Source organism: Phytophthora infestans, genomic scaffold, assembly GCF_000142945.1.
Source record: "Phytophthora infestans T30-4 supercont1.25 genomic scaffold, whole genome shotgun sequence".
NCBI lineage: Eukaryota > Oomycota > Peronosporomycetes > Peronosporales > Peronosporaceae > Phytophthora > Phytophthora infestans.
The window spans coordinates 270,198-284,206 of NW_003303734.1; the positions used below are offsets into that span (position 1 = coordinate 270,198).

Consider the following 14,009-nt stretch of genomic DNA (forward strand, 5'->3'; position numbering starts at 1 on the left):
CAAAGTATGCCACGTGTACATGTATTCTATTGTGCCTCCGCATCGACGCATCATTTAATTTATCTGCGACTTTCCGCTAATGAGTCTACATTTACTGCGTAATTTAGTAGTACACGTCTTTGGGCAAAGTGTGAAGAAAAAAAGTTACTAAGTGTGTTGAATGTACTACGTACAGGAGTGGTATGCAAGGTTCCTAAAAGTTAGTCGGCTTCGTAAGTCTCGTTCATAGTTCTGCTCTGTAGGGATAAAGTCACTGTTCATGTCTTAGACGTATTCTACCGGAATCTTGGCTAATCTGCTCTACTCTAGCCGGATGCTAGGGTTTTTACGGAACTTGTTGTAGCGTCTGACGATCTTAAGGATATCGATAGGTCTCCGGTGAACTTGCAGCATAGCCCACGCGACATCACGCTTCCTATAATCCATACGCTTCCAAACTGCGAAGGCCTTGAAGAGCTCGTCGTCGCTGTTTACCATAGCGTTATACTTGTCGGCATTACGTAGCCACAGTCTTTCGATTTTCTCGGCGGCAGCCAGATTAACACCTATTTGGACAGGTCGATCGCTCTCTCTTGGTTGTCTTTGTCATCCAAATGTGAGCGAAGGAATCTGATGTCGTTCGTGTTTCCAACAGGAGAGGGGACCACATCGATAGGCACCCTCAGATTCGGAACCCGATCGGTTCTTGCAGCCACAATTGCGTTTGGGCTCATGAAGATTATAATAATGGCACCAAGAAAAGCAATTGACTGGCGCATAATCCGTTTTCACTTGAGCTCTATCGAGCAGGTGCGCCTTGAGGGTAAGATGAAAAATTGCCGAATGAATCGACATGAATTCATGAATGCCTTGCTATAGTGACGGATTGATATCCTGTACAGGTCAGTCACAATGCAAAAGCGAGCTCACTCTGTCAGCAGTGATTACTTTCGCCTGTACGTAATCATGATAAGTTGGTACTGTAGTCAGAATATCCTACCGTACTTATTGTGCAACGCAGATATTTTTTGCCGATATTTTAGGTGCTATAAACAAAATGCTACGAGCTTTGCAGCTCGTAGCACTCCGAAACATGACAAGTGAAATTTGTGGTGTCAGGCAGCCTGCAGAGAGTAGCCACCGGGTAGGTCAGCTAAATTCTACAGCCGTCGAGCAGTTGGTGATCACAAATAACAGTTCGCCATATGTCGCAACGTGGAGTACGCCGGTTATTGCTTCGTGTTGATAGAGTACCGATACCTCGTGGGCAGTAAGAAATGGCAATCAAGAATAGTCTCCTATACAATATATAAGGAAGCTATAAAAATAATAACTTGGACAGTGTATCTTCACTCTTTCCAGCTTATGCATGATTCAGAACCTCTATTTCGACAATACCTTGAAAATTATATTCATACCAGGGCCTTCTTGAGGCAAAATACAGTATTTGTTTATCTCGCAAAAAACTACACACCTATATTACCCTACCAATCCGTGTAAGTTTCTCAAAAAAAGAAATACCTTTATTCTGGGTAATTGTTTACAACGGTGAAGGCCCAGTGAGCTCAGAGTTTTTAGGTTCGTTTTCCTGTCCGGACATTATCGCTGTCAGTCACTGACAAAGCTCTTATAGTAATGAGTACATCCTTGCTAAATATCCGTTCTAACCCTATAAAAAATATCCGCCTATATTTTAAAACATGTAAGACTGTGACGCGATGCTTTCGTTTAGAGAAAAGAGGTCAAAATTCTGTTTCGATTGGCAACGTCGACAGGATCGGATTAGCACGTCATCGAGTCTTGTCCCAATACGAATCGATCGATCGAATCCTGGTCGGAGTCCTGCCTTTTGGTTCCGCCTTGTGGAATGACCTGTTAAAACTTATATTAGTGTTCGCACAAACACTAAATGTGTTGTTAAGGAGTCTATTTGCCAACCGTTTGTTGTAAATGTAGCTTACATGTTGGTGGAGTTAGACTAGTTCCTCGTCAGCTTCGACATTATGCCAACAAACTTTATTTGCACAATGTATGACGGGGTCACACAGCACCTTGCACAGAGGGAGTGCTTAAGGGTATTTACTACCCGAGTGACCGTTTCTTCACTTGTTCTCGGCCCCAGTGGGAACGATTTGATACTTAGAAGAGTAGCTTCAAGACTGATGTATTTATAAGAAAGCTTACTTGGGTTCCATTACAAACTATATAAGGCAAAGTGTCAGTTTCGTTGCCTCGACCAGTTTAGCAGCCTCGGTCATATTTACATGCTAGACCGATGCCAAAGATCGTAATTGGTTAATATTGAGCTAGCGAAGTTTCACCTGTTCTCCTCCAGCAGTTTATACTCTGGCCACACTTTCGCTTCTCCACCATGAGCAAAATGCGCGCCAAGTACAGCGAAGCAGAGCTCCATTGCGCCGTCCAAGCCGTTCTCGCTGGCACAGAGTTAAAGGCAACAAGTGAAGAAATAAGATCGCGCATAGTACGCTAAAGCAAAACGTGGCTTCTGCACGTAAAAACAATCCTCACGAGTCCAAGCCTCCAAAGCTTTCGAAGAGTGCCGAAAATGGCATTAGAGACTGAATCCTTCAGCGACAGATGACCGGCCATCCTGTCCGACGGCAAGATGTCTTGCACAGGGCACAGCAGATTGCTGAGATCGTGTGTGGTGTGAGTGTAGGTGAGGGGTTGGCTGCGGCGCTTCATTTTGCAGCTGTGATATTTTCCCGCCTTCATGTCCTAACGTGCACGCCAAGCTGGTCAACTTCAAGCGAAATGGTTCGCCTCAATCTTACTGCAATACAGCGTTCGTCAAGGTCTCTAATATTCTTCACCAAGCGATTTTTAGTGCCTCCTGCACCACGACTGAACAAAACAAGGAAGCGGAAGAGAACAAAGACGTCCGGTCGCATACTTACTCGTGAAAAGACTTAAGAAAAAGACTGAAGTGCCGACGACGAAGCCTTCGCGACGCAAGAAACCGGTAGGACAAAAAACGGCAGTTGAGGCACTGCCGCCCTTGTTAAAGGCGTGGATTCAACCTTAACCCCTCTGTTGCGGCCAAGAGCGCGTGAACCACTAATTTTACGTCATAACTTACGGCGTAGCTTTTACCAGCGCGTTTGTATGGTGCTGTATCTTCCACTCGGCTATCCAGCACGATGGGAGGTATATGTTCTCAAAGGTTTTGACACACTATGTCGTATATCATACGACGTAAGGATGACTCGATGAAGCGGAGAAAAATGCAACGTGCGGTATATGACGACGAGCACCATTAACAATGAAACGAGCTCGAGTGAGCTGTACAGAAGCACGTTCTTGACTGATGCCAGGAGCTTGGTACGTGACAGCTCCGCAAGTGCTGGATACAAAACTCGATTGGGCATGTTGTACAGAATTACTTGGTGCACACCTAGAATTATGTAAGTTCCACAAAAACCATTCCGTACGTACAGTAGACAATTGGGAGCACCACTTCAACATACTCGATTAATACGATGTATTCCGTGATGAAGAGCACTTGGGTCGTTTTGCGAATGAAAAGAGCACGTTGCTCATACGAAAAAGTCGCCTCGAGTGATTTATCCCAATCCACCGTATTGTTGAGGGCTATTAATAGTGGACTTACATGACCACTGGTTGGTAATTTATCTTGCGTTTGAACCGGGAAAACTCGTGTTTCTTCGAAAGCAACTTGTGGTTGCATGTTGTAATCTCTGTCAGAGTTGTGACCAGACCTGCATCTCTAGCAATAGAGGCTTTGATCGAGTCTTGTGTGCCTGTGGACCTCATGCACTCTTCTACCCTTGATGATTCCAGTTCAAGTAATCGCGCTGCTATCTGAGCGGTTCCCTCTTGCGCAATTGGATGGCTACGAGGGATCTTTGCTAAGAGGGTCTTCATCTCATTCAAAGCGTCAAAAATGTTAAGCATGGACGCACAAAACTGCAAGAAATCTAAGGTTATAATCGTTGCTGTTGTTTTCCACGACGACGAATTATTGAGTGCATTCGTGATGTAAAGAGCGTTTAAAATCTCCACAATAAAAAGAACGCTTTCAGGCTTGCGATCGTTGTCTGTGTGTTGACGACTGATCCTATTCTTCGCGACAATTTGAATTATTGGTAATATCAATAGGAACATCGCTTTGTGAACGCCGGTAAGCGGGACAAATCCGAAAATGTAGATCGGGTAGATGAAGGTAAGTGCTACAAGGCAGTTGTAGACCGACAACTGTCGCTTGACGTCTTCCCATAGGGTGGGCTCAGCTGTCCCTAAATGTAGATAAATCACGCTGATTTTAAGATGGCTTTGGGTAGTCCCACAGCGAGTAAGCCGAACGGTAACGGGAAGACAGTCAGAGCAGCTATCCCAGCAACGATAGCCATGGACATGGTGGCTGCAACAAAAGCAGAGAGTATCACTTGACGCCAAGTCATTCTAACCTGAGGTACACTGTGGCCCATTTGGAGGAGCAAATTTCCACTGATGAAAGCCAGCACCAACGAGCCACGGACGAAAAAAACTTTGTTGTGAAACACACCCGTTTCTGGAGGGCTGAGAGGGGGCACTTCTGTAAGTAAGCTGATTGCGAGGCTTGGTAATGGCATCAAGGCTAGTACTGCTAGAAGTCGTGGCGTTTTCTTTGATTTCGAGTACGAGTCTAGACTCTGAAGACGGTCTACGGAGTATCGACCTTGAAACTCGACTTGGACTGACACCCATGCTGCCCTAAGGTGACGGCGTGTGTTCTGAATCCGGTTGATCATGTGTTGAACGATGGCAGTGTGCAGCCACGCCGCGCTCATATTTCGCCTTGGCATCATACCAGAAATAACCAGCTATTAATATTAGATGCGCTTATCCAAAATGAGAACGTGCGAGCTATTGTGGATACGAGAAACGTTTTACGTTCGTTCGCGTCGCCAGCTTCAGTTCGAGGTAGTATAGCAATTATGACCATAATAATAGATGACGTTGCTCGTGGAGATTATTCTAAAGAAAGGTTTTAAAAGCAGAAGCTCACCAGGCTCTTCAGATGCTACCTCATAGGTATAGGAATTCAGCGAAGTCAAAGTCACACCGTGCATTGCGCCACGAAGATCATCTCTGCTAGTTCGACTGAAGGTATTCGAATGTCATCCTATCGACCGCCATACTTAAATCAACGACGTATGCTGCATTAATTTCGTGTAGCGGTAAACAAGGCTAAACAAGGCCTCACAAAGCACTGCTAGGAAACCTTTCTTTTGTGATGGTTGTATATGACTTATGAGTGGGAACCCTCTTTTATCAAGCCGGATCGCAGCGTTTTACATTCCGCAATAAAGACTTTCTAAGCTCTTTGGAAATTTCTCCGAGTATTTCTTCGACCCCAGCTCACTCTTACATAGTAAAATATAAGAAAAGGCGTAAGCTAAGCGCATGTGCCATAGCCTCGAAATGGAATACACCTTGAGTATTTACAGCTTAATTTCCACTTGATTTTTAGTGTTCTCCTCTCATAGCGCATCTTCAAGTCTAAACTGAAAATCTACAGCCACAAGAAAAGTAACTATGACAACGCGATCAGCTTGGTGGATATTGCCTGTGACTCACTATTAAACACTGGGGCGATACACAAGTAACATATTATTATTTCGAAGCACAATTTTCGCGACATAAATTTGCAGGCAAAGCAGATTATTCGCGGGCAGTTTTCAAATTTATGCTCATATACATGGGGGCAAAGTCAGTGAGCTGCAAGTACCAACGGTTAGCAACGTGTACACTGTTTGCGGTCCAATAGGTAAGGCCGGCAAGATGAAATAGCCACGCTCTAGCTCAACGCAGCGACATCCCGTTACTTCCTGATTTCAATCGGACCGTTTTTCGAGCTACCTAAGGGATCTCTTACAAGGAATGAGGCAGAGCTCAAGATTTTTTTTGAAATACTCGCAATTTTGGGGTTTGGAATGGTAGCAAAAAAAATAAACTTTGATGGAAAAAAAGGAATCGGTCCAGGTTGGCTACTTGTTAACGTGACTCGCGATAAGATGGCCCACATACAAAAATTAGAAAGTTGTCGCTGCGCTGGGGCTGTCCATGGCATGAGTACAGGATAAGGTCCCCTTGAAGTTTGCCGGCGGCAAGGGCCGCTATACGCCACCGAGATGCGGCGCTTCGGGTGTTTGCACATTGTTGTTGTTGTTAACGGTAAATGCCGAAGTGAGTAGATTAAAGTCAATTAAATCTGTCCTCTAAACTTCAGTGCTCCTGGCCATCCACCAGATTAACCGGTTTGGGACCGGTCCATCGTGGAACGTTCAGCCGGTTAATTAAACCGTGCAGAGTCGGTGTGAATTAACACTCCCACTCACCGCTACTGCACGACGTTCGTCTTCGTTAAGAATCGCTACTCAGCGGCGTTCCTCTTCTTGATCCCGCTTGCCTCGCGAAGGAACGCTAGCGATTTCGTTCCAAGCGGCTTCGTCAGCATGTCCGCAAGTTGGCGCTTCGTGTCGACGTAGTCCACCTTGATCGTAGAGCGTTCCACATTCTCCCGAATGAAGTGATGTCGGATATCCACGTGCTTGGTCCTAGCGTGATACCCAGCGTTACTTGCAAGTGCGATAGCACCTTGATTGTCCTCCCAGACCTGCGTCGCTCCCACTTGCTCGTGACCCATGTCCTTGAGAATAGCACGTGTCCATAGTACCTCTTGCGTACACAGACTCAGAGCCATGTACTCTGCTTCCGCTGAGCTGAGTGCAACAGTTCTCTGGTACTTGGACTTGAACACAACCGGAGCGTTCCCAATCATGACCATGACACCTGATACGGAACGCCTGTCGTCAATGTTGCTTCCCCAGTCTGCGTCCGTGAACGCCTCTGCCTTGACACCTTGCGTTCCACTTTGGTAGACGATACCGTGCTGCCGAGTTGTCTTTAAGTATTGCAGGACCCGTATCGCTGCCTTCCAGTGTTGCGTTCCAGGATTTTCCAGGAAGCGTGACAGCTGCGTTACAACGTACGCAATGTCCGGTCGAGTGCATGTTGTGATGTACATCAGGCATCCGATCAAGGAACGGTACGGTCTTGACTGCATTTCACGTCGTTCCTTCTCCGTGGCTGGCGACATCATCTTCGACAGCTTCATGTTGGACGCGCATGGGTTATCCAACATCTTGGCGTTCCGTTGGTTGAAGCGTTCTACAATGTCGTCAATGTACCGAGTTTGCTTGATCATCAGCGTTCCAGCTGCCTTATCATGATCAATCTCCATCCCCAGGATGAACTTTGCCTCGCCAAGCTCTTTCATCTTGAAGGCACTCTTCAGAGCACCCTTTACTTCGCGAATCTCTTCGCGTGCACTTCGCCGCAATGATCATGTCGTCCACATACAGGCACACGTACACGAATGCGTCCCTGGAACGCTTGACGTAGACACACTGGTCGGCTCCACAACTCTTGAAACCGTTCCGCAGGAACACACGATGGATAGTCTTGTTCCATGCACTTGCAGCTTGCTTCAAACCATATATGGCCTTTAGCAGCTTGCACTTCATGCGTTCAGCGTTCTCGAGACCTAGTGGAACGTCCATGTCGACCAAATCCACCAAACCACTGTTTAGGAACGCTGTGTCAGCATCCAGTTGCTCCATAATGTAGTCGCATGCCACACACACAGCGAGTACAACTCGAATCGAGTTCATGTTTGCAACAGGAGAATACGTCTCAAAAAAATCGATTCCAAACTTCTGCTTGAACCTTTGAGCTACTAGGCGTGCCTTGTAACGGATAACACGACCGTTCTCGTCACGCTTCTTGGTAAACACCCAGCGACATCCAATGGAACGCGTAGCCGTTCCACATGGAACCAACGTCCACGTTCCGTTCTGGGAATGAGAGTGTAACTCAGCCTTCATAGCCCGACGCCATTCAGCTGCTTCATCACTGGCGATAGCTTCTGCGTACGTGTTCGGCGTATCCGAAACGCCTCCGATGCTGGCCGCGTATGCCAACACTGCCTCTGCGAGTAAACAGTCTTCATCGATCCTAGGACGCTTAGGAGACGGCGGTCCATCACTACCTCTTTCAGACTGGCGTTCCACATCGTCATCGTGGCCGTTCCCAAGCAGAAACACCGGCTCCCGAGGTCGGGTTGAGCGTTCCGTTTCAGGATGGAAGATTATCCGGTCCTCTTGGAACGCAGGAGGTTGTGAGCGGTACGTTGCCAGCTCCAGTCCACTCGAGCGGCGTTCCTCCGGTGCGGGTAGCTGTGGTAGCCCGGCGTTCCGTTCCGGTTCAACATCGTCCATCTCAATGTCTTGAGCAGGTTCTTCCGCTTCTCCCATCGGTTCATCTTGAACAGACTGTCGTTCCACTTCTGGAGTTGGAACCACGGTATCGTCATTGTTCCTTGTCACATGGATGATCGTTCCAGAAGCTGGCGACGGCGTGTCATAGATACCGCCCACCTCACGCTCGTCCAGCTTTACCGATCGTGACACCTTGACCTTGGATGCATCCAAGTCGTAGACACGATACCCTTTTACGTTCTCTGCGTATCCGAGGAACGTGCACCTGAAACTCTTGGGTTCCAATTTCGTTCTCTTCACGTCATTCACGTGAGCGTACCCTTGTGATCCAAACACGCGTAGGTGTTCCATCCGTGGCTTCACTTGGAACGCCAGCTCATATGGCGTGACATCCGAGTTGGATGTGTTCGTGGAACGGTTGATAAGGTACACTGCAGTACTCACCGCTTCAGCCCACCACTCCGTCGACATAGACTTGTAGTGTAGCATGCTTCGTGCCTTCTCCATGATGGTACGGTTCATGCGTTCCGCAACACCGTTCTGCTGAGGGCTGTATGGAACGCTGCGTTGATGCACGATGCCATACCGCTGACAGAGTTCCAATACCGTCTTGTTTACAAACTCCGTTCCATTATCGGAACGCAGGCACTTCAATCGTTCCCCCCACTGATTTTCATACAGCGCCTTGAACTCCTTCAGCTTGCTGCCCACCTCACTCTTGCTCTTCATGAAGAATGTCACGACATACCTTGAGTAGTCGTCTACAAAGGTCAGCACGTACTTGGCACCCCCCTTTGAGAGCGTTCTCATTGGTCCCATAACGTCCGTGTGTACTAGTTCCAACACACGCGTTGTCTTCGTCAGTGATCGTGACGGGAACGCCGTCACGGTCTGCTTTCCCTTCATGCATCCACCGCACAAAGTCTCGCACCCCCTTCTTACTGGCGGGATACCGGTCGTGGAACGCTGGGTCTTCGTCAGTGCGTCCTTGTTGGGGTGACCCATGCGAGCGTGCCAAAGCTCTCACTCGCTGTCAGGACCGGCGTATTCCACGAAACGGGCCTCCTCCTGCTGACAGTCCAAAAGGAACGCCTTACCGACCTTCTTCCCTGACGCTATTGCAGCGTTCCGTCCCCAAATTACACAACTGGAACGCTGGAACTCCACACTCATACCGCGTTCCGCGAGCTTCCCGACTGACAATAAGCGTCTATCGAGCCCGGGGATGTGGAGCACGTCCACCATACGGATGCGTCTACCGTCCAAACCAGTCAACTTGACCGTTCCAGTTCCTGCGACGTGCAGCTTCTTGCCGTCTGCAATCGTCACCTCCATGCTAGTGTCCAACGATTTGTACTCAAACAGGTCGTTCCGGTGAGGGGTCATGTGCGACGTCGCACCGCTATCAATCAGCCACCCGGCCGAGCGTTCCCCACCAACTGCAAACACTGCATCATCTTGGCTACCCTTCTTCGGAGCAGGACAGTCCCGCTTCATGTGGTCCACGAGGTCACAGTTGAAGCCTTTGCCCTTGAAACCAACGTTCCGCTTCGGAGCGTTCCACTTTCGACCGTTCCCTCGGCCGTTTCGGAACTTGCCTGCGTTCCCATTCACTTGGAACGCATTCTCCGTGGTTTCCTTCTTCTCGAGTCGCTCATACTCCTTCAACAGCTTCTCCTTGGCCTCGATGAGCGTCACACCCTTGGCGTTCTCCAGGATAGACGATATGAGCTCGTATTCGGCGGGGAGGCTGCTCAGCAGTACCACCAGCTGACGTGCCTCGTCCATGGGCTCTCCCAGCGTTTGCAAACCGACGATCAGCTCATCGAACGCATCCAGACGTTTGGCCATAGACGATCCGCTCTCCATCTTGAACTCGTGCAGTCGACGCGTCATCGTCACGCGGTTGTGGAGCGTGGTGCGATTGTAGAACTCGCGGAGCGTTTCCCATGCTTCCATGGAACGCGTCGCCGACCGGATCTTGGTCTGGTGCTGGAGTTCCACACCCTGGGCGATGATGCCAAGCGCCTTGGCATCGTTGACGAGCCACGCCTCTGTGATCTCGTTCTCAGGCTTGACGACTTGAATATGCGCAAGCAAGCCCTTTCTGGCTAGCGTCATGCGCATATTGTACTCCCAATGGAAGTAGTTCCCACTCCCGAGGAGGACTTCGGCACGCTTGGTAGTTGTCATGGTCTTGAGCGTTCTTGCGTGGAGCGTTCCGGTCGAGTTTAGGTTGCGGCTGTTAACCTGTTGTTGTTGTTAATGGTAAATGCCGAAGTGAGTAGATTAAAGTCAATTAAATCTGTCCTCTAAACTTCAGTGCTCCTGGCCATCCACCAGATTAACCGGTTTGGGACCGGTTTATCCTGGAACGTTCAGCCGGTTAATTGAACCGTGCAGAGTCGGTGTGAATTAACACACATGACATCGGTCAAGTCGCAAATGGTCGAATAGGTAACGCGGTCGGTACCACAAACTGGTGCTTCGCCTGGCCCGCCCCCGCAATTGGTAACTTTGCACGGGTCAACCTGTTGGCCAAAAACAATTGACGACGAGATCGCCATTGTTAGGAGCGCGAGGTAGAAACCAATCTTCATCTTGGAAGTGATGTGATGCTGTAATGAAAATTGGAGAATGAACTGCGAATACATGCAGTAGCACCTTCCTCTTTCTCCTTGATCTTTTGTACCGCAAACAACGATTGCGGGTAGTAGCCGCAATCACCATGTACAATTCACTAAACATCCGCAATCACTTGTGATGTCTTGGTTTGTTTCAAATCGTCGCCTTATTTTATTAATAACATCCTATTAAAATGGGATAGCTACAGTACTTGATTTAAGTATTATTTTCTTATGCTCATAACCACCTGTAGATTTGATGCCATAATTAATGGATTTGATTCCCGTAAAACATTTCTTATAATTCTTCAAATATGTTAATAAACGCTCTTACTTTCTTCAAATATGTTAATAAAAACGTTATGGGAAAACGCTAACTCTAAAGTTCTCTTTAAAATTCCAAATTTGTTAAATCACCGAAAATTGTCGTGATATTAGCGCTTTACAGCTATTGTGCATTTCAATGCTTTTGTCCTTTTTACTTAGGCTGATGCTTGATTTATAGTAAAGGACATATCTGACAGGAGATATGGTTTTTCAAGAATAAACCCGGGCAATTTATGGCCCAGCAATATTTAAAGCAGATAAAAATGTTTCAAACTCTACGTGACGCAAAACCTAATAATACTCCTTATTAGAAAGCTGCAGTAAATTTATAAGTTCCATGCTGGTTCTTCTAACCGTCCACTTCAGCTAAGTGCGGTAATATATTTGACCATGCATGCTGCACGAATGGAGCTACATATAGGCTAGTGCACCTGTTGGATTCTACAAAATCAATAGCTGATTTTAGATTTGGAATGTGCTATCGCTATAATGGACTTCTCTTTGTTCTCTCGAATTTATTTCAGAGGTAAGGAGGGGTGTTATTGTGATTCCGATAAAACGAGGCTGATGTGCCAGCAGGGAGAAGATATATCTTCTTATAAATTCAAATTTATGTTTATTATTAAAAGTATCTGATTGAAATAGATCGAGTAGCTAAAATAAAAGATTATTGAGCGTGGTCGTATTGCAATTATTATTATTGAGGGTTGTTAGATACAAAGATCAAGTTCAATATAGTCATAATTGTATTATTGTGATACTGCTCCACTAAAATAATCTATTGATGAGCCTGGCATATTGCAATGATTACATTTATTATGGCACAGCATGTTTTTCTATACAATTTATAGTGTACTGTCTGACCCTTGCATGGCAGAAGCTACGGTTGCGAAGCAGGCGCAGAAGATACGTCGATCACGGACCCCGACGGTCGGTGCGATGGCTCACTCTACTTAAATTTCGTCAACTTTAGACCCTTTTCGGGCTAGGCACGACTTTGTTAGTGTTAAAAAATTTGACACTAAAAAACGAGACCGGTTTACACAGAGGCTATATATGGATCGTAGTCGTGAAGTACCTCGTACAAACCCTTTAGAATGGTAGGGAGTCATCAAAATGCTCAACAGCGTCTCTGGGAGGCATGGATTTCGCTTCAAGTGGAGTACCAAGGCAGCTATTCGATTGAGCGGATTCGACAGCTTGGATTCTACATGAGCGGCCTCAAAAATCGACGAATTCTACTGACTTGTGTGCTGACTCCACTGCCGTGCCTTGTGTTTAGCTTGTTAAAAGAGATACCACCACTCTCTCCAGCTGAAGCCGGAGTTTACAAAAATGGAGTTTACATTGCCCGATCATGGGTTATACTCTGCTTTATGGGCGCTTCAACGCTAGTCCAGATGGGCCACGGAGCGCCTCGTCTTCAGTTGACGAGGTTCCAGATAACTTGGGTTTCTATACTGGCGGCTACAGCTTCCATCTTGTTCGTATTCGGTCTCTGCGTTCTGACCGTCTTTCCGCTCCCGTTTGGCTTACTTATCGCCGGTCCACCTTTCGTTATCGTGATTGCTATTTGCTTCACATACATCTCTGGACCCCAGTGGAGAAGTGATCCTTCGATCTTGGTGGATGTTAAGAGACAGCTCGTCATTTACAACTGCCAAACGATGCTTCCTTTTGTGTACCCCTTGTACATATTGGTTTTGTATCGCTTACAGGCATGCATCAAGTAATTTTCGTCGCCGTCTTACCGATTATCCAGATTATCGCCAAGAATTGGATCAGCCGTGCACTTGCCGATGATGACCAAAAACCTCTGTCTGTCATCTTCGTCGTTGAAGTTTACAACGCTCTTTACGTATCGAATGTTCTCCAGACCGCTTCTTCTTGGACATCCACAGCAACGATCATAGCAGTAGACCTCCTCCAGTTTTGGGTCTCAATAGAGTGGTTTAGCAGAAAGCTACGAACGTGTGACGCCCGGTTTTTTTTGTGAGGAATGCCAGAGACGAGCGTCACACGTTCGTTCAAGTGATGTAGCTACGACTGGTAAGCTTTCTACAAGTCGTATACAAATGTATATATATGCACTTTAACATTCGAATACTGTATACTTGAGTGCATTTTGTGCCCATTATAGCACTGCCGTTGGTTGCGCACTGGTCGGGCGATGCCACGCACTGTGCCATCAATGAAGCCGATACACCTGTCGATAGGACTGCCGCGTGCAAGAAGCTTGCTGCACTTAGCGTAGATTAGGTCCACCATGAAGCGAAAGGTCAGGCACAGCGCACTGGGCGACCTGCCGAACATCACAGCAAGATCCCGTACCGTCCAGGGTACGCGAGCCGGCGCAGCAACACACAGAGTCCCTCGACTTCACCAACGCGAAGGCGGCTCGGTAGCTTGTAGTCTTCCTCAAGCCGCAGCGCCTTGTGCAGCCGAATTACGTCACGCTTCCAGAATCGGAAATTAAAACGACAGTCTCCGTCGCTTAATGCGTTGAAATTGAAGTTGCCCTTCAGTGTGAGGACTGGTCGTGGAATAGGAGATCTGGCGAAGAGCACAGCGGCGTCCTCGACGAGGACGAGGTTCAGAGCGGTCGCTGCGAGGATTAAGCTCTCCTCGAGCATCTTGACGGGCTTGTGTGCTTTGCAAATGTAGTATACACCAAGGACGGATAAGAGCTCGCGTTCGCTCTGCAAAATGCTTCGCTGGCAAACCAACGTGTGCGGCAGTGTGATTAGGGTTGTGTGATTGGCGCTAGTCTACAACT

At 47.5% G+C, this 14,009-nt stretch overlaps 2 protein-coding genes across 2 annotated transcripts; both read right to left on the bottom strand.

Annotated features, from left to right (window-relative positions):
* Positions 1–545: 545 nt before the first annotated feature.
* PITG_22987 (secreted RxLR effector peptide protein, putative) lies at positions 546–758 on the bottom strand (the record flags this gene model as incomplete). The annotated part of the gene is made up of 1 exon (XM_002900436.1): positions 546–758. The coding sequence occupies one exon, from the start codon at positions 756–758 to the stop codon at positions 546–548; it is 213 nt and encodes a 70-aa protein (XP_002900482.1).
* A 3,513-nt stretch (positions 759–4,271) lies between these two features.
* Positions 4,272–4,790, bottom strand: PITG_12929 (uncharacterized protein; the record flags this gene model as incomplete). The annotated part of the gene is made up of 2 exons (XM_002900437.1): positions 4,272–4,381; positions 4,526–4,790. 2 exons carry the CDS (start codon positions 4,788–4,790, stop codon positions 4,272–4,274), a joined length of 375 nt encoding a protein of 124 aa, XP_002900483.1.
* Between the last annotated feature and the right edge of the window lie 9,219 nt (positions 4,791–14,009).